Here is a 22,400-nt window from a genome sequence, read left to right as displayed (position 1 = left end):
TTGAGGAGCAAACGAGTGCTCTCAGCGCTCGTTTGCTCCTTGTTCCCCGCTCACTGCTGCCGCTATTCCATGCGGCAGCAGTGAGCGAGTGAGTCCGGGGAGGGCCGGGGGGAGCTGCAGGGGGGCTCCCCGGGTGATCGCTAGATCGTTCGGGCAGCCCATAGCATACAGTACGTCTGCTGCCGCCGCTCCTATTCCACGGAGTGGCGGCAGTAGATCGTTGTTGTATCAGTCGTTTGTTTTTCAACATGTTGAAAAACAAATGACTGCAACGATCAGCCAACATGAACGATGTCAGCTGATCGTTGCCTTCTATTCCACGGGATGATTATTGCCGTAACGGCCGATATCGTCCGGATACGGCCGTTAATCGTTCCGTGGACTAGGGCCTTTAGCCTTCATCCAAATAAACATGGGCACCTTACCTTAAAGAAGCACTCTTATATTGGCCCCCGCTTCAGGCATTTATACTCACCATTGATGATCTTTTCCTGGCACCATTTAATTGCCACCAACGTGGCGCCCACTTGACCTCTTCTCTGGCTGTCCTACTTCTAAAGAGGCCAGAAGTCAGAGTCTTCAGTGCTTCCCTATGGGAGCGCTCTCATAGAGATACATTAAAGACAAAGATTTTTGGTCTTTAGAAGCCATGGGGAAAGAAGAGGGGTCAGAAAAATTGTTAAAAGAATACATGCCAGTCTGCAGCGGGTGGCCAATTAAAAAAAGTGTATTACCATGTCATGACGCTATCTTTTATCCACAGAATAGAGGATAACAAGTGGGGGGTCTGACTGATGGGACACCCACCATATACAGAGACACAATTGTCCTGGTAATACCACGCATTTACAGCCAAGTCTACATTCATTCTTTAAGTGGCCATTGAACATTTCTGGTGCTTAACTGGGAAATGTTCAGCAGCTCCATAGAGAATGATTACGTTGGCCTGGCATGTGCTGTGTCCACCAATTTTTACCCCATTCTAAGGATTGTGTTCCAGCAGTCTGACACCCCACCGATCAGCTTGCCTGTGGATAGGGGGTAACTTTATGAGATGGAAATACTCCTTTAAATCCAACATAATGATGATTTACTGTGGTGTTTCTGCAAGGAAATAAGACTGTACAGAGGTCCTGAGAAGTTAATAAATAAACAGAAGAGCAACAACTACCGCCAATGTCAGACTTGGCATCTATGAAGAAGAGATCGGCTGAATGCAAGAGGGTCAGGAGCAACCTTCTCAACATAACAGCAGTCATCTTTATTCATAGCACTACATTTGTGCTTCGTCTACTACAAAGTTTCTTTAATAGGATTATATAACCCTTTGTCCTATAGGAAGGACCAGTGCCAGAAAACGCCGGGCACGCTTGTAAGCGTCATCAATGTTTTAGATTCTCTGTCTCTTTGTTTAACTGGCAGGGTCTGCAAACAGCTGTGAGGATGAGGGGGGAGGTATTCCATAGACTCTGGATATATTCACACAACTGGAAACATCTGTGGCTGGAAATCCTGGAGAGCACAGTGTGTGGGGAAGTGTGTGCGGCCAGCAGAATAATCCGGACAGACCTACACATATTGCCGCACCAGGCAATGTAAGCACTGCAAACATTCCTTCTAGCCTATATAGCCAGGGATAGGGTATTAAGGATAATCTCTGTCTGGGTCTTCATTGGATAAACAGTGATACCTAATGATAATAATCCTCTTATGGTAGTTCGTCCAACATGCATTGTACAGTAGCTGGATAGAGCCTTAAAGGGGAAGTATTACCTCGAAATATAATCTTTTTTACCTGCCTTTAAAGTTTATTTAAGCCAAACACAGGCCCTTTATGTTTTAATGATAATTTAGAGGTTATTGGTGCGTTTACACAGGCAGATTTATCTGACAGATTTTTGAAGCCAAAGCCAAGAACAGACCATAAACAGGGAATGGGTCATAAAGGATAGACTGAGATTTCTGCTCTTTTCAAATCCATCCCTGACTTTGGCTTCCAAAATCTGTCAGATAAATCTGCCTGTGTAAACACACCATGTTTTCTATTTGTTTCCAAGTTTCCAGACTACAAACATACCCTCTGTAGTCTGGTTCTTCTGGTACTGTGTAGTCTGGTTCTTCTTGCTATTTGTCTCCTACTTTTTGACTTTTTGTTTATTACCATTAAGACTTATAGGTCTGCATAGAAGATTTAGATAGCATACAATTGGAAATCTTTAGTTAGGGTGCGTTCACACCTACAGGATCTGCAGCAGATCTGCAGCAGATTTGATGCTGTGTTCAGTTATTTAAATGAAATCTGCTGCAGAAAATCAGCTGCAGATCCTGTAGGTGTGAACGCACCATTAAAGGGGTTATTCAGGATTAGAAAAAGCACACATACTTTGTTGCAAAAATAGCACCACTGCTGTCCTCAGGTTGTCTCTGACATCCCCCCTAACTTTAATGGAACTGAGCTGCAAAACCACATCCAAACTGAGCATAAGAGTGGTGATGTTCTTGGAAGAAAGTGGCTATGTTTTTCTCATCCTGGATAACCCCTTTAAGATTGTTTACACAATTGTTTTTTAACTTTAGATGCATTCAGACAATAAAGTAATGGCTGCAAACTTGGACATACTCTTGACGACTGCAGTATTTCATTTCACCAGTGGGTTGGTGCCATAGATATCAAGGCAACCACAATGTAAGAAGACAAATCCTGTTCTGATACTATTATTTATATAAATAGACACTGTCTAGACTGTCGTAGTGTGATAATATAGGAAATCAGCGTAATGGATTTGGGACAGTGTATCAGCAGAATTTGGCCATTAATGTTGGATAGCATGATACCTCACAGGTTAGTACTGGGGCCTTACAGCACTGAGGTCCACTGAAACCTAACACAGGACAACTTCTGCATTTACTTTGCTTGCTCTCCCTACATTTCCTCACATTCCAAAAAATATACTATATGCAAATTGGCTTTAGTGTGGACTTCATATAGGGAAGTCAGCTTGTGAGGCCCATTGAGGGAAGGAGTTGGTGCTAATGGTGTAACAATCTCCATACAGCACTTTGGAACATGTCAGTGCTATATATATAAATACCAGAAATTATAGGATTGTATCACACAGAAATTACGAGTGCTTCTCAGCCCAATTAGAAGAAAGTTCTTGGTTGGTTCCATTGTCAGAAGTGTCTGAACAAATAATGTACAGATTTTATAAATGTCGCTGACCCCAGTCTGTGATGATGAACCCGGAACAAAATGTTTGGAGACTTGGGAATCCTCTTGCATAAGTGCAGTGGAATTTTCTAAATTTAGACTGAATAATTCCCATGGTTGAGAAAGAAGGGGGGGGGGTATGCATCTTGATCAGAGAAAGGAAAAAGAGAAACTGTGTCCCATTAGATCCTTTATATGTAAGAATGTATCATATTAGATCAGGTGAGTTATGGCACACTTCTATAGCTATATTCAAGTCATCTGTACCTGTGGCTGTCTCTCTCTTGGGAAGCTACAACTCCTAACAGCTCCCAGTTAAAGCAGATGTGAGAACATGGCCGTGTAAGAGATAGTTAGATATAATATATTGAGCGTAAAGCTGTGTGAGCTGTGTGAGTAAATGTGAAGGTTTCCATTCACAGACTGCAAGCAGAAAAATAGAGGATCATTTTATTTTTCTTTTCTTCTTCTTTAGTACATACTTTACAATTACGCCACCACTAAAAACGTGCAGAGTGTCGTGCTCCACTCCTGGGAGTGTGAAAGTATTTTTATACATGGATTTTATGTGTGTGTGCCCCAGCAGAGAATGCTTGGCGAGAGAAGGGCGATGAGGCAGATGGGTGGGGGGTGTCAGCCGACTTGGCACTATCCCAAATAACAGTTTGTGGTAATTATCCCAGAGACTCCAGACAGAAACAATTAGACCCTGATTATTCAATCCCATGTTCAGTGGCAACTGTTGCAAGCGCCCTAGCAACCGTAGGGTTAATCGCTGAATCCTTTGACCGCCTGCTGAAATGAGTGATTTACATAATGATGGAATCTACGTATTTTATGATGTGAAAATAAAGGCAACCCCCGCCCCCACTCCCTGGGTCCCTTTCCTTTGGGTCTCATAGCGACTCTATGAAATTGATTGAGATGATGATGCCAATGTCTGCTTATAATAAGCGTGTTGTGCGGCTGAGTGCCCTCTGTGTGGCTCTGACCACTTCCCCTGTCTCACACTGGTCTCTATTCTTTACAGCTGCAGGAAGAGCAGTTGGACTGTGGAGCGGCTCATCTCCAGCACCCACTAGCTATCAATCGGCTTCTGTCTGCCACTGCGCTCTTCAAGGCACCGGGTTTGACCTCGGTGGCAGTGGCCAATGTCAGCGGCTACACAGTGGTATTTTTGGGCACTGCCAGCGGACAACTTCTGAAGGTAATTCACAAGATTGGGCCACCTGTTTGATGAATAAATGTAAAGGAAATATTAATATGTGACTTACATGGATAGAGACAATGCTGAAAAAATTAGGTTTAAGCATAAACATAATGGGATAGTATAATGGGATAGTTATAAAAGCATACAAGTAGACCAAAGCCTTTAGAGGATCAGGATAGAAAACTCAAAGTAATTTACCTTCAAAATAGAAAATGAACATAAAACAAGAGAAAAACTAAATGGTGGAAAAAGGAGTGACTGAGCTGAAAAATTTTATTGAGGTTTAAGGCTAAGTTCACAACGGCCGCGATTAATAGAAATTTCACGTTAACTGCAGTCAGAGGGAATCCCGGCTGGAGTATATACACATAGCATATGCTCTGGCCAAGATCCCTTGTGGCCGCAGTAAAAACTGACGTGTCAGTTTTTTGCAGCCGCTATTCATTGAATAGCGGACGCACACCACTGATTGTTCACACAATGGCCGCACTTTCCATTGTGTGCTATGGTGAATTCAATAGAATTGAAGGTCATCCAGCCAGTACTGCAGTACCGGCCGGGATGATCTTTGCGGGGTTTATCTTTACAGACATTGGCCACTCTGTGACACGGATTGGTTACAGAGCGGCCAGTGTCTTACATAGTGTGAACCTAGCCTAAATATAGAGAAGGCCAGCTCTTACACATAAGAAAGCAAGGTTACAGTGGATTAAAGGGAAGTGATGCTGGAGTATGTAGGGTTGGATGAAAGTGATACTTAGTGATAAGTCATAAAGATGATCACATTGTATTACTACAACTGGGGACCCCATTGTACAGTTTTAGATTGCTACTCATAAACAGTAGACAAACACAATGGGTGGAAAACCTTTATTATTTCTTTAAGTTTTTACCTGAATATTATGCAGAGTCCCAGAATTTGCTGCTCCACATTTTCATCTCACCTTTACCTGGTAAATATGCGCTGCCTCCCTTCATTTACACTACTTGTATATTCCGCATTACACAGCTCCATCTCTGGTTTGTACCTTTCCTGTGAAAACTGCAAATTCCTTTAGCAGTAAATGAAATTATTTTGCACACAGCTTGCCACATTTTCTGTTTGCAGCTTTGAAGTCATATGGGTGCGGCTGAGAAATGAAGTACAGAACATAAGTAATTATAACTGATCATTATGGGGGCTGCTACTATGTAAACCTTCAGATTCAAGCCAGATCTAGAGAAGCTATATGGCAAAAAAGAAAAAAAATACCATAGAGGTTGTCACACAGCGTTCCCAATAATCTGTATGGCTGTACTGACCCTGTAAGACTGCTGATTCTTTGCTTGTATCCTGTACATTCTGTAAATGGTTGCTGGGCATTATGTTCATCTGATAAACTTTTGCTGCATTTGAACGGAAGACGCCTCCTATCTGCAGCGATCACTTTTTCTCTCATCTCACAGGTTACTAATCCAATTCTGTCTACTTAGAGACCCATAACCTCCTGTTAATAGTGTGTAATTGAAATCTGTGTCTCTGGGAGAGGTTGTGATGATGCATTAACAGTGGGAATAGAAGCTTCCCCTGGATCTAATTCTCTGGAGGGACGTTTGGTCCTAAGAGACCCTGGACACAGTATTTCATCTCACACCTATCTCCCCTGGCACCTCCATGTTATGGCGTCATGGTCATACTGATATAGTAATAACCAAACAGATGAAAGACTGTAATTGAGTTGACGCAGGGCTGCAGGAGAGAATAGCAGATATTGTGGGGGGACTGATGTGCAAAAAAAGTCCCAACAGGCAGTGGAGGCAGGGATAAGGAATCTGAGGTTATGAGCTTGAGGTAATGAATGAGGAAGGGAGGTGGGATGAGGTTTTGGGAAATGCTTGAATGGAATTTTCTTAGTGCTCATAGACTACTGTTTGATGTCAGTGAAAGCAGTGGCTTGAGGAGTGCTTGTTTCTTCTGATGTTTAACACTTCCTCTTCAGTGAGTTTTTGTAAGATTATAAATACTATAATACTGCTCCCTATGTACAAGGATATAACTACTATAATACTGCCCCCTATGTACAAGAATATATATTTGCTATAATACTGCCCCCTATATGCACAAATATAACTACTATAATCCTGCTTCTATGTACAAGAGTGTAACTACTATAATACTTCCTCCTATGTACAAGACTATAACTACTATAATACTGCCCTCTATGTGCAAGAATATAACTACTATAATACTGCTCTATATGTACAAGAATATAACTACTATAATACTGCCCCTATGTACAAGAATATAACTACTATAATACACGAACTGGAGAGAATGGAACCGCTGCACATCCCATCTATGGCTGATACTAATGCCGCTAGGCCTATATTAAAAATCAACACCAGAGTGTCTGTATATGAATTGATCAAGCCATATTGCCCTGTGTACCACCGCGCAGGTCCTCTGGTCCACACGGGTCCCAACGCTAACTCCACACCGTGTCGGTCAGCGACCGCCAACCCCGCAAAGCGTGCACGTGCAGGGAAGGGAGGCCATGGAACGGCCCTGCAACCCCAATGTCACAGGACCAGACCCAAAAAGCCCCACGAGGTACATGGGGCAGTATGGCTTGATCAATTCATACACAAAATTCTGATGTGTTTTTTATTTAGCCTAGCGGCACTAGTATCAGCCATAGGTGTGAGGTGCAGCACTCTGTTTCTTCCCTGGACCGCATTTTGTTTCTCTCTTTTCTCCGTGTATTGCACTCCTCCTGGTGAGACCCACATGACCGCAATTAGCAGGAGACACCTGAGTGCACATGGTTTTAATCCCTCCTGTTTTTTCCCATTCTGTTTGCTGCAGCTATGGTGAGTGTAATACCTTATCCAGACTTGTGCTGCTTGGGGGCGACCTTCTCCGCCGGCGGTGCTGGCCGGGTTCTGGTGTGGTGTTTTTGGGTCTGGTCCTGTGGCATGGGGGTCGCAGGGCTGTCCCATGGCCCCCGTTCCCTGGCTGTGCACGCCTGCGGGGTTGGTGGCCACTGACTGTCACGGTGTGGACTTAGTGTAGGGACCCATGTGTATCAGATACCGGCACGAGGTACATGGGGCAGTATGGCTTGATCAATTCATACACAAAATTCTGATGTGTTTTTTATTTAGCCTAGCGGCACTAGTATCAGCCATAGGTGTGAGGTGCAGCACTCTGTTTCTTCCCTGAACCGCATAACTACTATAATACTGCCCCTATATACAAGAATATAACTACTATAATACTGCCCCTATGTACAAGAATATAACTACTATAATACTGCCCCTATGTACAAGAATATAACTACTATAATACTGCTCCCTGTGCACAAGAATATATCTACTATAATACTGCCTCTTATATACACAAATATAACTACTATAATACTGCTTCTTTGTACAAGAATATAACTACTATAACACTGCCCCTGTGTTCATGAATTTTACTAGAACTTAACACACTTTTCCAGTGGGACAGATTTACCTTTGAAAATGCAACAGAATTCTGGCATAATTGCCCCAAAATGAGTTGTAACACATTTATTATGACTTTTATATACTTTAGACAAAAAAGGTCATGACTGTAGAAAAAAGGACATGGCTTAGAATGTGACACAGTGTGCCAAAATGCTCTTGGTTTCTACCACAAGATTCTGATGCCAACAAAAGGCCCTATTCCACCAACAGATCTGATGACAGATTATCTGCCAAAGATTTGAAGCCAAACCCAGGAACAGACTATAAATAGAGAACAGGTCATAAAGGAAAGACTGGATTTCTCCTCTTTTCAAATCCACTCCTGGGTTTGGCTTCAAATCTTTGGCAAATAATCTGTCGTCAGATCTGTTGGTGGAATAGGGCCTTTATAAGGAAGCTTAGGCTAGACATAGAACTTGGTCTATTCTAAATTTACTCCCGCCCTCAGTGCACCAAACACCTAATTTGCATATCAATTAAAGATTTCATGAAAAAAAAGCATTGCTGAGGATTAAGTTATATTATCTTCACCCTTAGTGCCCCGTGTGTAATGGGAAGGTATCAGCGGGTTATAGTCTTCTAACCTGCTATTAGTTTCCCTTTAAGTACCCACCCTGACATCTACTTTAACTAATATATATATCTAATACAAGTGATGAAATTAGCGTCAACATCTCACTGTTATATTCTTTTGCAGATTAACCTTGATGCCAGCATGAATATTGTCAGCAGACAGTCTATACACATAGCTCGGGGGCAGCCAGTCCATCACATCATGCAGTTTGATGCTATCAATCCCATCTACCTCTATGTGATGACTTCCCACCAGGTATCCTGTTTTTCATCATCTGTACAATTTCAGAGGTCAAACCTCAAATTAATACTAAGCACATTGATTGTGAATTCCTAATTTTACAGATGACTCGAGTTAAAGTTGCTGACTGTGAGAAGTTTCTGACCTGTTCAGATTGTCTACAAGCTGCAGATCCTTATTGCGGATGGTGCACCATGGAAGCAAGGTCAGTCACTTAGATGGTGCCGCTGTCTTGACCATTCTTGAGATGTTCATGGATAATTACTCACTCTTCTGTCCATAATCTTAATCCAGCCAAACATCAACCCCATCTATAATTTCCACCTCTTTACCCATACTAATTTGTAGTGTGATCTAGTGTTAACCTCCCCACTTTTAGGGTACTGTTGGTAAGGATGTCATAGAAGACAGTTGCCATAAAGACTTTTATTGCAGAATATTTGTCTGCAACTTGCGACATACCTTTAATTTTCCCATTTGTACACGCTTGCCTTATATGGTTTTCGAGAACTTAATTTATCAGTTGTCATAGAAGCCTCTCACCTGTTAGCGGAATATAAACTAATCACGCTGCGCTGACAATAAAGCATAGAATGTGCTCATTAATGGACCGGATGTAAATCGCCACCAAAGTCCCGGGCTCACTCGATGCTTCCAACTGATTAATTAAGCGGCAGATTAATGTATGCCGGCACAGCTGACGGAGCCTCAGATACTGTCACCAAGTGGTGAAGGTCACCGGAAGCAAAAGTGTCCGATATGCAGCTAATTACTTATCACTATTCCGGCTCAGACTGTATCAGTCTCATTAATTTCACCTCAGCTTTCTTCTATTAACCTCGAGAATTTTCCATTGTTTCTGTTACTTCAGCAGCCCAAGGGGGTGGCATAAGGGGAGTTAGTGTATCCAGTGCTCACCTTATAACCACATATGCATTTTCTCTTTTCATATATAAATATACAGGTGTTCCATCCAGCAGGAATGTCGACATTCCCAAGACTCCATGTTCTGGACCGGCCCAAGCAACAATGGCATACACCGTTGTCCTGCACTGCAAGTTATGCCTAGAGAGATTGACATATCCTCAGATACTCAGGTGATATACACAGGGGGATTTAAACCTATTACTATGAAAAAGGGAAGCTTTCAAGGTTTAGGCAAGGGGGCATTGCAAAGCATGGACACAGATGCACCCGCGCCAGTCACAGTCAGTGCACCTATAACAAAGAACATATAAACATTTCAAATATAGAACCTCCATAGCATTACCAGTGGTAGTTTTTACAAACTCGAACCATCAGTATTTGACTCCCGCAGTCTTCCCGTTGCGTGGGGAAGGTGGAGACAGCCTGAGTCCTGACTGGAAAACAGGAATACAGCCTGGGCCATAGGTTGTATTCCTGTTTTCCAGGCAGGCCTCTGGCTGTCTACACCTTCCCCACAGAACGGGAAGACTGTGGGAGTCAAATACCGATGGCTCGAGTTCGTATGAACCTGAACATCAGCGCTGTTCGATCATCTCTACTTAGAGTATCACTTCTACTTTGACTTGTCATAGAGAGATGTCAAAAGTTTTTTTTCCAGTTGGGATCTGGGTTACCATACTTGCATCAATTGTTAGAACGAGCCAGGAGATGCCCTCTAAAATGCTTCTCTCTCTTACATCCTGCTGTTGGAGACAGGCACCATTGACTTCCTATAGAATTTATTTCCTGCAGCAAGCCATGGTGAAACAGCTCAGCCACATGATTCTCCCAGCTCATTCTAGCAGTCAGTGGGGGTCTGAATACCAAGACCAGACCAATCAAAGTTGTTGACTGTGGCTTATGAACCTGAGAACGAAAGGATCAGGCAGCTGAAATGGAGCGTGTGCAGTTATTCTCTCCCCTAAATTAATAGGCCTTCATACACATTAGATGGTTGGCCTGGCCCATCTATATCACTACATTTGCTGAACTGATTGTAACATATTCTGTCTTCTCCTTTAGACAATCCTCTTACAAATCACAGGGAATCTCCCCAGCCTCAAGCATATGAACATTTCCTGTGACTATGGAAATGGTGTGGCAATGCCAGCGACTGTCTATGATGCCGATGCTTCACAGCACTGGGGACACTGCTCCTTCCTCCCAGAAGATCAAATCCCAGCATTTCCTGCAAATGAAGGTACATTGCAAATACTATGCAGTTTGGGACATTGTAAAAAATTCTGGCATTTTGTAGTTCAGCAGCAGTCCCATAAAAACACATTTTACCTGCACTGATACAGAGAGAGAGATTTGTGCTGCTGAGTTGTTTAGCCTGGAGGACTGCCTAGGCTGTAAGATCATAGCAGAGAAGAACAATGAAATGAGTGGCAGTGCCATATCCTCTGCATGCCACACACCAGTGGACCCCTTTGACGTTAATGGGGTCTGTCAGGTTTCTGTTATGTTGTCCCTCATTTTACCAGTCAAAATAGAGCAGCGTGTTGTTCTATTTTCTGCTGCACTTTTTACAGAGTCTGAATGAAATCTTAGATGCAAATATAAACTAGACCAGGTCATGGGTTTTTACTCTAGGCTATCAGGCTATGTTCACACTACGTAAAACTACGGTCGTAGCTCTCGCCGCAGAACTACGGCCATAGTTTTGAGGGGTGGAACATAGCCTTATTTTCAATGGTATCCCGGCCGGAGCGTACACACATCGTATGCGCTCCAGCCGGGATCCCATGTGGCGCCGGAAAAAACTGACATCTCAGTTTTCTGCGGCCGGAATTCAGTGAATTCTGGCCGCAGAAAGCCCTGTCAGTTCACACAGTGAAGCAAGCGGCTCTGGCACTGTGGGCTATGGGAAGTTCTGATGCGGGTGGGCTGATGCGCCCGCATCAAAGCTCCGTGGCCGGAAAGATCACCCGGCCGGTACTTAAGTACCGGCCAGGATGATCCGGGCTGAGACCGGCCGTTCCGTGACCCGTGATGCCTTAGTTTCAATGGGATCCTGGCCGGAGCATATACACATCGTATACGATCAATGAATTGCGGCCGTAGGAAACCCTGTCAGTTCACACTATGAAGCGAACGGGTCCGGCCACTCGCTCCATAGTGTGCAGGGGTAAGCTCTGATGCAAGTACAGGCCGCGATGATCGGGGCAGAAACCGATCGTTCCGTGACCCGGCTGGGGTCACGGAACGGCCGGTCTCTTACTGTGTGTGAACATAGCCTAAAAGTAAATAAGAATGCATACACTCACTGGCAACAGCAGATAAGTGTACAGAACTCTATATACATTACTCAATCTTTAGTTACATAGAACAGGAAACCCTTTAAGTGTCCTAATTACCGTGAAACTGCAGTTATTGATTAGCCATGGCTATTGGCCAAATTACTGTGAAATTGCCCTATAATTCAGTCTTTTACCATTGTAACCCTGTACCTTTAAGCACATTTTTGTTTGGAGTACATTTGAGATCCTAAAATTTGTATGCCTTCCCCACCTTGTCTTTCATCCAGATCACGTGACTGTTACTATGGCTGTGACTGTAGACGGGATCCATATTGCCCAGCAAAACTTTGTTATCTATGATTGTGAGAGGACACAAAGGATTCACCTGAAAACATCGTAAGATGCTTCATGGTCCATATTTTATTGGAGAACTTACCAGAAATAAAATCATTTTCTAACCTAAGTACCAACAATATTGCAGGTGCACCAGCTGTGTGACATCTCCATGGCCCTGTACGTGGTGTGAAAAGCAGCACAAGTGCATGTACAATGCATCACAATGTGACTCTGCTGTCAAGGTAAAAAAAAAATGGCTGTGCCTTGTGCCCCTCTTACTGAGCATTACAGCACTACCCACTACTGTTAAATAATTTGATGATTTTGAGTTCTAGTTTCCCTGTCTATGAGCGTCTTGTAATGGCCATTCAGGTGAACTGGTAGCCACCTGCAGCAAAGTTTAAATTAAAGGTTGAAAATGAGGTGGGCTACGTGGACATTATCTTCAAGAGTTACCCAAAGCCAAAGCAGTTGGGTGCACAGCATATTTTCCATTGCACGGACATTGAAATTCTAACCTTTGTATTAGGCTCAATGCGCACTAAGGGGCCAGTTCACACTGAGGAATTCCGTGTAGAATCTGCGAGGAAAATGTTCCACCTCTGGCGGACTTCTGCGCAAATTTACTTTTCATTTAGTTGGAAAAATTAATTTTTACCAATTCTGCGCTGAATTTCTGTGACCATTTGACGCTGATTCCACAGTGTGAACTGCAGAGCGCTAATTTCATTGAACTCAATAGAATTTGGCTCTGCACTATATTTTCAGGCAGAATTTTCAGTGAGGAATCATCGCTGAAATTCAGCCCTGATTCCTCAATGTGAACTGGCCCTATTCCAATCCAATCTTGTCAGTTTATTAGTAGAAATCTTAATAACGCAAATAATTAGGAAGACATTTTTGCATTTTAATTTCACATTAAATATTTTCGGAGATTTGTCTCTTGTGATTGATGCACGTCGCAGCAGCTGCCATTTGAGATCCAGCAAAACAAAAAGATTAGTTGCTCATTATCTTGTGCCCTAAGAGTTACTGAGGTGTCCGTACAAAACAACATAAACTAATGAGACCGCTACCTGCACTGTGAGGCCCCGGCCCTAATCCCATTAAGTGGGCCCTGGACCAGGGCTGAAATTGAATCTTCCTTTACCCTGCAATCTCATCCCTTAATTAGAAAAGATGGTCTGAACACTCATTATCTAATTACCAGTTGCTTTTGGCCCCATGGCGGGAGATGGTTTTGTTGACGTGAGAATTTGCAAGAAACTGTCATATACATTCACTGATATATCACAGCCCAGCACATCTGAAACGTGTTTAGCTTTCTCTATGGTCATATTTGTATATTAACAAAATTGGTTCACTTGATTGTACATGTTTTCGGTTTTCACATGGTATGAAGTATGTCTGTAAAAATTGTTTGTATATACAAGAGGGTTGAGTGTGTTCACAGTTTACTCAAAATGAGCAGCATTTCCTGTAGTATTGGGTTTCATGCGTTATGTAAGAAGCACAAAGTCTTGGTAGCGTTTTGTCCCGCTCTGTTACCATCTAGAGTAAGTAGTACTGCTAGGGAAATGATATGCAAATCAGATTATCCAAAAGTATATGAGCATTACAATCAGATACAGATGGACTTAAGGATTGGTTCTTTGGTTCTATTCACAATGTTCTTGTTTTGTATCCATTTTTTGTTCTCTATTTTGTTACATGTAAGTTTTCTGTTCATCCATATTGGCTCCATTTTTTTGTTAAAGAATTAGCAATTTTTCTAGTTGTAAAGGTATTTCTGTTGAAATACAGAAGTAAAAAAGGGAACAAAAACACATGTGAAGTATCCAAAAATAGAATGTGTTTTTAAATTTAACCCATAGACTTCTGTGCAGTTACAGAAAAAAAGGCATATGCATAAAAATACAAATGTTTAAAAAAACATAAATGAAACCATCAAAATGTATTGGCACAGTATTTTTTAGAGGAAAAAATATAATCAATACAACACTGTAATAAAGAAGTTTGAACAAGCCCTATGGTTTGTGTATACTGTCTTCTGAAAGCTCAGATGGATTCCATGTCCCACATTTGATAAGGCTGGTGTAAAATAATAATGCATGGTTCCTTTTGAACATTCAGACAGGAAAAAAAACCATATATAAATATGGCACCAATATGTGCCATGTACCCTTAGGCCATGGAGACTACATCTACTTTTCTCCTCACTTGCTAATCTGTGCCACTAACATATTACTTTTTAATATTTTTAAAAATCTTATTGTAGGGCTTTACATAATGCTCTGCGAGTTCAGGTTTTCAGGCTACTTAAAATTAAGAGCGGCTTTTACCCCTGACACTCATCTAAATCATACTGGCATTGCTGTGCATCCTCATCCTCCTTCATACAAAGCCCTGAATTCCTCGATTCACTGTATCCCAGACCACACACTATCAACCCATTATTCCAGTCCAAACTAAAGTCATGTAAAAATAGCCAAGGTCACCTGTCCATGATGTGATCTTCCAAATGGAAGCTCCTAAGACTCCTCTATTGTTTGCTAAGGGCCGTGAATTGGAGGAAACTTGGACATTGAACAATAGGAGTATAGTAAAAAGTCCCATGAGATCATATGACTTTAGACTAAAGAAATATATCAGCCCACACTACTTCCTGCCGTACACTGTTATATTCTTCAGACATGTGGTAAAGTAAGTATGGGCAAAGGGTTCTTCCCCTTTGTACATACACTATTTATACAGTCCTTTAACTGTATATTTTAGCCTCCGCATGGTATAGGAACGGAAAAAAAGTAAAATGCAACAAGAATTGCATGTGAGTAAAGAAAATATAGGAGTTTTGTGTACAGCAAGTAGGTACACTTGAATAAAGCCAGGTTGGTTTAATAAAGCCATAATAAAAAAGATATTGCAATGGCAGGAGGTTATGCGTGAATATTTTTATCCATGTATGTGCAGCATAGGAGGAGTAATAGGATGAGTAATATCAGCTTAAATAAAACCAGTACAACCAGTAGATTTAGGGGGCACTAGGAATGTTCCAAGCCATGTTGGTCATGTGATGCTCTCTCCTTGTCCTTTGACACCCAGACTGATTTGTGTGTTGTGTCTAGATTTCTTACCAGGATAAAAAAAAATTATTCCTCAACCCAAGGTCAGCTGAAACCTCTGGGCCTTGTAATGAGGAAAGCTGATAACTCCCGGTAGTATTCTTTAATACATTGACATCCAAATACTAAACATGATGTGATATTACATTCATTCAGTGCATTATGGGAATTAGCATTGACTGAAACCTAGTGTACAGTGTGATTGCAGGATGCCCTTGCCACCACTTCACATGATGTATGCAAAGACACAGCTGGAAATTTTGGTTCATTTTCTCTCAAGACAAAGAAATGGACCCTACAGAAGAGGTTATCCTATTGAGAGAACACAGTCCAGAAATAGAATCACATATATGGCTGGGATTAGATGTGATCACAAAGAGACATATCAATATAGAAAATTTATTTTCTAGCACTATAAGGGAGGGTGCACATAAGGTTACTGATGTCTTTATTCGTCTTTCATAGAACAGCACAGACTGTCCTCAGATAACCTCCAGGCACATTGTACCTACACCTACCGGAATCACCAAGGACATCATCCTGTCTGTGGCAAATGTCAACCAGGTAAAATATTCGCTGCCACAATCTTTAATATGGTCTATATATGTGGAGCTGGTGCCTTCTGCTCCTAAAATAGTCATTGGCATATGTATCAATAGACATTTTCTATTATTTGATTTGTTTTTAATTGTTTGTTGGTCCCATTATAAACTAGTATTCCGATTTTGTCCAAGTCAAAAGTTGATCTCTAAAGTTGGCCATAGAGATTAGACTTTTTTTTTCCAGACCCCTTATATGATTAATACCTACTGACAATATTACATGGGTCAACCGGGCTGAACAAAGGAGGCATAATGGTGGAAGAGGAGCATAGGAGAGGAAGCTCTCTGCCTGTGCCATTAAGAATGTGAAAGTAGACAGGGTCTGGAATTGGGGCAAATAACTTTTTTTTAATGTTCCTGACAAACCCTTTAAGTTCATCCAGAACCTACCTCTGTTGTTCCATTTTCTTCATTCTATGCTGGTTGATTCTATGACAATATCTATTCAATCACATCAATATCTCCTACAAAAAGGTCAGATTTTTTTATGTGGCTCCATGGTATATTCACACATTGCAGTTTTGTTGTAATTTTGCAACAATTGTGCCACAAATTTCACATGAGAACAGTCTATAAATGAACCTATGGTGTCCTGAAAATTCCTACAAACAAATGGGTAGACATAAGAGTATGGACATAAAAGAGCTGAGTAGACACTGGACACCAATGAGCTTGCACAGTGTAAAGATATGGCGCTATAGACCCAGCAGATGTTTCCTATGTCTCTCACCCTCTAGGATCTCGCCTTGGAATGTGACTTTGGAGCAGAACAGACTTTTCCAGCCAGATGGTTAAATTCCACGTCTGTCCTGTGCAGCAAAGTGCTGGTAAGCAGAATGATCTTCTATATGTATCCTTGGTGGGCTTTATGTGGGATCCCCCCAACCCCAACCATCAGCTGTCACTGACCAGTGACCAGTGACCATACCTCTCTATCTCATTCCTTCAAGCATGAGTTAGGTCCCAGCACACATTAAATAGACAGGCCCCCTCAACTGTGATGCACCTCTTACCTGGGAGTTTCCATAGTCAATACCCAAGCAAGGACATCTATTCTTTTCAATAAGACAAAAAATTTTCATGCCGCAGTATTGGGTCCCTATCTTCTGACCCATGAGTTATGGTCTAGAGGTGAACCCACATCTCGGGTTGATGACGTCTCTAGAGGGGGACTCTATATGTCTGTCTCCAGGACCCAGCACTAATCGACCATTATATTCCTCCTACCAGCTCCACACATCTCAGAGCAGCCAGAAATTCCCAGTGAATTTGCAGCTAATGGACCATTCTGGACAGTTTCTTGACAATGCGGACATGCTGACTGGTGAGTTAATCGCATTTATTATGTTGTATATTAGGTTTATTATTTCATTTATGATGCCAGATTTATTGTGTTATTATATCACATATGGATAAAACAAGACAGCGCCGGCCGTGGAGCAGTAACGTAGAATGACTTACTGACAGTTCTGACTAATTTTAAAGGGTGACCCCAGATACTATTGATGTTGACATCAATGATAAAGTAATCACCCCTAAGATTTAGGATAAAGACATCTTATAAAGTAGGTTTTGCTAATTCCTTTTATTTTTATGCATTGTCGTCTTATAATGCCTGAGGCTGGAGTATTCATATCCCCTTCATACTGAGAAAAGCTTTTTCCTGTGCTCATTGTCTGATTGGAGAATATAGCGCTCTCCTAATGTATGCATGTCAGGGAGGCTCTCATGTCATTCTTATACTGCATGATATATATTATATACAAGGGGACAGCTCGGCCACCTGTATCTTTACCAGGTCATATAGTCTACTCTAAAGAAAGATACAGGAAGTTTTACCAGTGTGGGAGGAAGAGTTGGGGAGTTCAGTCTTCTGTGATGTCTAATCATTTTTTACTCTACTGTGCAGACAGGGTGAACTTTACAGTAAACACACAGGATATATGGTCTGTATGATAATCTCTGGGTCTATAGTTAAGAGGAGCAGACAGTGTAACGGATTATGTCTTGGAAACATTTTTACTTACAACATGGTGACCTACAGTAGTGTACAGTGGTGTGAAGTTTCTTATTGTATGTAGAAAAGTTTGTATAATTAGTAGATTCTATGGTGTTCTATACTTCCCTTACTTATGGTTTTATGATTTACATCAGTTTTATGACTTATAGGCTAGGTTCACACAACGTCCAAAAAACGGCCGTTTTTGATATTTTACAAAATGTCCGTTTTTGCCTTTATTAACTGACAGCAATGGCAATGCATTGAAGTCAATGGGAGGACGGACGTCCAATGCACACAACGCATTGAAAAAACGTGGTAAAAACTTCCGTTTTTTAAAGCGTTGTGTGCATTGGACGTCCGTCCTCCCATTGACTTCAATGCATTGCCATTTCTGTCAGTTAAATAGTGTCAAAAACGGACATTTTTTAACAGCCGTTGTTTGATGTTGTGTGAACCTAGCCATAGCACCAATTAATTTGGTGGTCCTTAATTTTACAGGAGCCACCCCTTGGCTTGGTCCTTCTCTGGAGGGATATCTGGGTAGTCCTGTTTTTTGAGACTCTTAATTGAGGTTCCATTGGCTCTTTTGTGTATTCATATTTCCTAGAAGGCAACTCACCTAGGTTTTCACTGTGTTGAGCACTTTTATCAGCAGCCTACAGTCTCTTCTTTAGCTGGTCTCCCTGAGATCAGTAATTTTTTTTTTTTACCGTGGTGGTCTACTAGGTATTGCTCCTGCCCAGCCTGAATCCTACTCCTCACTGATGAGGGGCAACACCCTGAGACAACTGTCTGTGGATTGAAAACTGGCTTTGGCTTTCCCTTCTTATTCCCTAAGGGTCTATTTACACAGAAAGATGATTATCTGACAGATAATCTGCCAGAAATTTGAAGCCAAAGCCAGGAATGGATTTGAAAATAGGAAATATCGCAGGCTTTCCTTTATGACCAGTTCTCTGTTTATAGTCTGTTTCTGGCTTTGGCTTCAAATCGTTGGGAGATAATCTGTCAGATAATCTTTCTGTGTCAATAGACTCTAAGACTCGGAAATTGAGTTGGATATTGGCTGAAAGGGCCACCTAATATGGTGGTTTTGATGGTCTCCTTATAGGATTCACCCCATGGCTGTGTCCTTCCCTGGAGGGATATCTGGCTAGTCCCATGTTTCTAGACTCTTAAGTGAGGCTGCACTGACTCTTTTTGCTCATCTGGATAAAAAGTACACGTAAAGTGTTACATACAGTGTTTCATATGTATGTATGGTGCTAATTGGAAGTTGTTGATATTGTATAGACAGACTCTCCTTTAAACAGTTTTGTTAAGAGCTTCATCTTTTGCACTGAATTCTGGTACAGCCTTTTTTCTACCACAGACGTCAACTCCCAAAATGCCTGTCAGCAGAGCATAAGCCAGAGACACTGAACCAGTAGGGACTCCTGGGTGAAGTCAGAGTAAAACGTTAGTTTAGGTCTGGATATGATTGGAGCATACAACAGGAAGGAAGTAATTGAATATTGAATGCGAAATATATGCATAGATATTCAGTATTATATTTGTATGTGAACTGTATAGTCATGTTTAAAGTGGTACCTACATTTTCAAAGTGCCCATCACCTTCACACCACAGTGTATGTTGCAACCAATATGGCTGCCACAGAGGTTGTCATTGTGTTTCCACACTTGAGAGACGTATTATTTCATAGGCAGGTTTTGCTGTTTAAGAATGAATGTTCTTCACCTTATCACTGGGTGCTGAGTCTGTATTTTGTCTTCCAGTTGAGGTCTATAACTGTGCGTCAGAAACCACGGATTGCTCCAGATGTCTTGGACGGATAGATTCAGGAAACCTGTGCACATGGAGTGAGAGCAGCGCCTCCTGCAGACTGAACAGTGAACTGCTGCCCATCCAGAACACTTGTCCATCCCCAGAGATTAGGAAGGTAGCACCAACTACATATTAGTCAAGGAAACTACTGTCTTGGGATGTTTTCCCCATTTAGACTGGTGTTCTATTTGAATTAATGGATCTAGATCATAAATATGGAGACATTACATGAGGCTATGGGGATTGATTTTAGAGCTCATATAATTTTAATAACATGGTTTGCTTGTTTCCTCTGTTTTGCAGATAGAGCCGGTGAGTGGCCCCCTGCTCGGAGGAACATTACTCACTATACAAGGGCGCAATCTTGGGAGTCGCTTTAGTGACATTGTTGATAAAGTGAAGATTGGAGACATTCCTTGCTTCCCAGTCTTGGAGAGATATCGGGTGTCTGAAGAGTGAGTGCTCCATACAGTGTTTAGTTATAGGACATTTTCACTTTCCAGCTTTCCATTATAGTGACATGAACATGTATGGTGTACATTGTCCATTATATGTTCTTTATATCCAGGATTGTGTGTGCAACCGGAGAGTCCCCAACAGCACTCAGCGACTGGGTGTCTGTGGAGGTCAATGGGAAAGGTCGATCCAAAGAAAAATATTCATTTATGGTAAGTATTCCAATTATATTAAAAACCATGTTATGTCCTGCATCGGACATTATGTTGGGATGGTATGTATATAGCAAAGTTAGAAGACCAAGTCAACTAAAAATTCCAGGTAGAACTAATGCATTGTGCTGTGCTTAGTACAGGGCCTGAGGAGCAGCAGCACGGCACAAAGATTCACTGGCATCCTTTTGTCATGTTCCTCTACCTTGGGTCTTGCACTAGACATTGGCAGAGTGTATTAGTTCTTCTTACAGTGTTTCTTTAAAATTGATTTTCCAAAATTAGAAAAACATGGCTGTTTTTTTTTTACTAAAACACCATTCACCTCAGTGGAGCTAAGCCGCAGTACCAGATATATCCCATGAACAGATGTTCTGGAAGAAAGCAGCAATGTTTTGCATAAGATATATTGATATTATTTGTGAGGGTAGCTACCAAAGTAGCAAAAATAGCAGCTGAAAGAGTCAGCCTTACGAGTAAAAGAACCTTTAAGGTGGGAGATAGGTGGTGATGGTACAAGCAAACCTAATAGAATAGAGAGTAGGCAGCTCACTGCTCTTGTGGGTCCAGGTCTGCTCGGATCCTCCACTCCAACAGAGGTTACACAATTGTAGAGGAACAAATTCACGGATCCAGCACTTAAGGTAAACACAAATGGATCTGCCATTATTTGGGAGGTGAGGGAGACTTCCTGGGTCAGAGTACAGTGCTGTAGACCCCGCTATGCAGACCATCCCCTCCCCCACTTCCCATCCCATCCAGTACAGGGAGCTCTTAAACCAAAGCAATGCTCTTAAACTAAGTTGCAATTTTGAAAAACTGTGAGCTCTTCTTGCAAAACGCTCTCAATCCAAGTTACTCTTAAACCAAGGTACCACTGTATTGAGCTTTCAAAATCTTGATCTTATCCATCATTGATGCTGGCTGTAGAAGAGTCCAGATGCCTCCACAAGTTCCCTTATTATGTATGTGATTATAATTTATCATTTATTTTGGGCATTTTCAGTTGCCAGAAGTGTTCAGTCTGTCTCCGAATATTGGTCCCATAGCTGGAGGAACAAAGATCACCATATCAGGCAAGCAACTGGACATCGGTGGAGAAGCCCGCGTTCTGTTTAATGAGACCCTGCACTGCAGAGACCTTGTGTGAGCTACAAAGAAACTTCATAATCTCACAATAACCCCTTATTACATGTTACTCAGATGTTTCCTTTTTTGCCACCATCAAAATTTAAGTCTTAGTATTTCTATATCTTTCCCTTAAATGATTTCCATCCTCTATCTTTATGTCTTCTTATTTTATCTTACCAGGCGAACAGAGAGCAGTATCCACTGCACTGTTCCACCAGTGGGGTCTCTTCCCATCATGAGTGTCATCATCTGTGTCCAGTTTGAGCAAAAGTCATGCCTAAATGGCAACCTCACCTTCCAGTACAAGGAAAACCCGGTGATCAGAAGTATGGAGCCGAGGAGCAGTCACATGAGGTAGGGACATCTCAGGGTTTAACTGTGTCAGGTTAGGTCATATTCATGTGCTTACATTGACTGAAGGGTACTGTAATTCTGCAATAATGGTGCCTGCATTTAGGGGATGACGTTTCTAAGACAGTCAGGTGGACACTGTTTATACTGGTAGAAGCGGTCATGCCTACAGTGTGTTTTATGTCCTCCTCAGTGGTGGCCGGATCATCACATTAACTGGAGAAAGATTTGATATGGTACAAGATATGAAGATGAAGATTAAAAATCACAAGGGAGGGCTAATGGTGAGTGTTCTTATTATTACTTAAAGAACAGTGGTACATGAGGTAAATCTTGACAGTGGGTGGGGTTGAGATTACACAGCTGTACACCTCATTTGTGGGGCTGTTCTGTGCCTTCACCTGCTTACATGGACCTCTGCGGTTCCAAT

At 41.8% G+C, this 22,400-nt stretch overlaps 1 protein-coding gene across 2 annotated transcripts in view; it reads left to right on the top strand.

Moving 5' to 3' along the window:
* The window catches only part of PLXND1 (plexin D1), a 90,392-nt gene that overhangs the window by 32,494 nt on the left and 35,498 nt on the right, over nt 1–22,400 (top strand). Inside the window, exons 2-17 of one of the 2 annotated variants that reach the window (XM_069966671.1) lie at nt 4,242–4,418; nt 8,608–8,739; nt 8,829–8,929; nt 9,689–9,821; nt 10,714–10,891; nt 12,221–12,329; nt 12,415–12,511; nt 15,857–15,955; nt 16,731–16,820; nt 17,224–17,317; nt 19,772–19,935; nt 20,124–20,275; nt 20,389–20,488; nt 21,495–21,634; nt 21,800–21,973; nt 22,164–22,254. In XM_069966671.1, coding sequence (XP_069822772.1) covers nt 4,242–4,418; nt 8,608–8,739; nt 8,829–8,929; nt 9,689–9,821; nt 10,714–10,891; nt 12,221–12,329; nt 12,415–12,511; nt 15,857–15,955; nt 16,731–16,820; nt 17,224–17,317; nt 19,772–19,935; nt 20,124–20,275; nt 20,389–20,488; nt 21,495–21,634; nt 21,800–21,973; nt 22,164–22,254 — 2,031 coding nt within the window. The remainder of the gene's footprint in view (nt 1–4,241; nt 4,419–8,607; nt 8,740–8,828; nt 8,930–9,688; nt 9,822–10,713; nt 10,892–12,220; nt 12,330–12,414; nt 12,512–15,856; nt 15,956–16,730; nt 16,821–17,223; nt 17,318–19,771; nt 19,936–20,123; nt 20,276–20,388; nt 20,489–21,494; nt 21,635–21,799; nt 21,974–22,163; nt 22,255–22,400) is intronic. The other variant, XM_069966672.1, reaches the window with a different exon arrangement.

This window comes from Dendropsophus ebraccatus, chromosome 4, assembly GCF_027789765.1.
Source record: "Dendropsophus ebraccatus isolate aDenEbr1 chromosome 4, aDenEbr1.pat, whole genome shotgun sequence".
NCBI lineage: Eukaryota > Metazoa > Chordata > Amphibia > Anura > Hylidae > Dendropsophus > Dendropsophus ebraccatus.
This window is presented reverse-complemented; position numbering and strand designations above follow the sequence as displayed.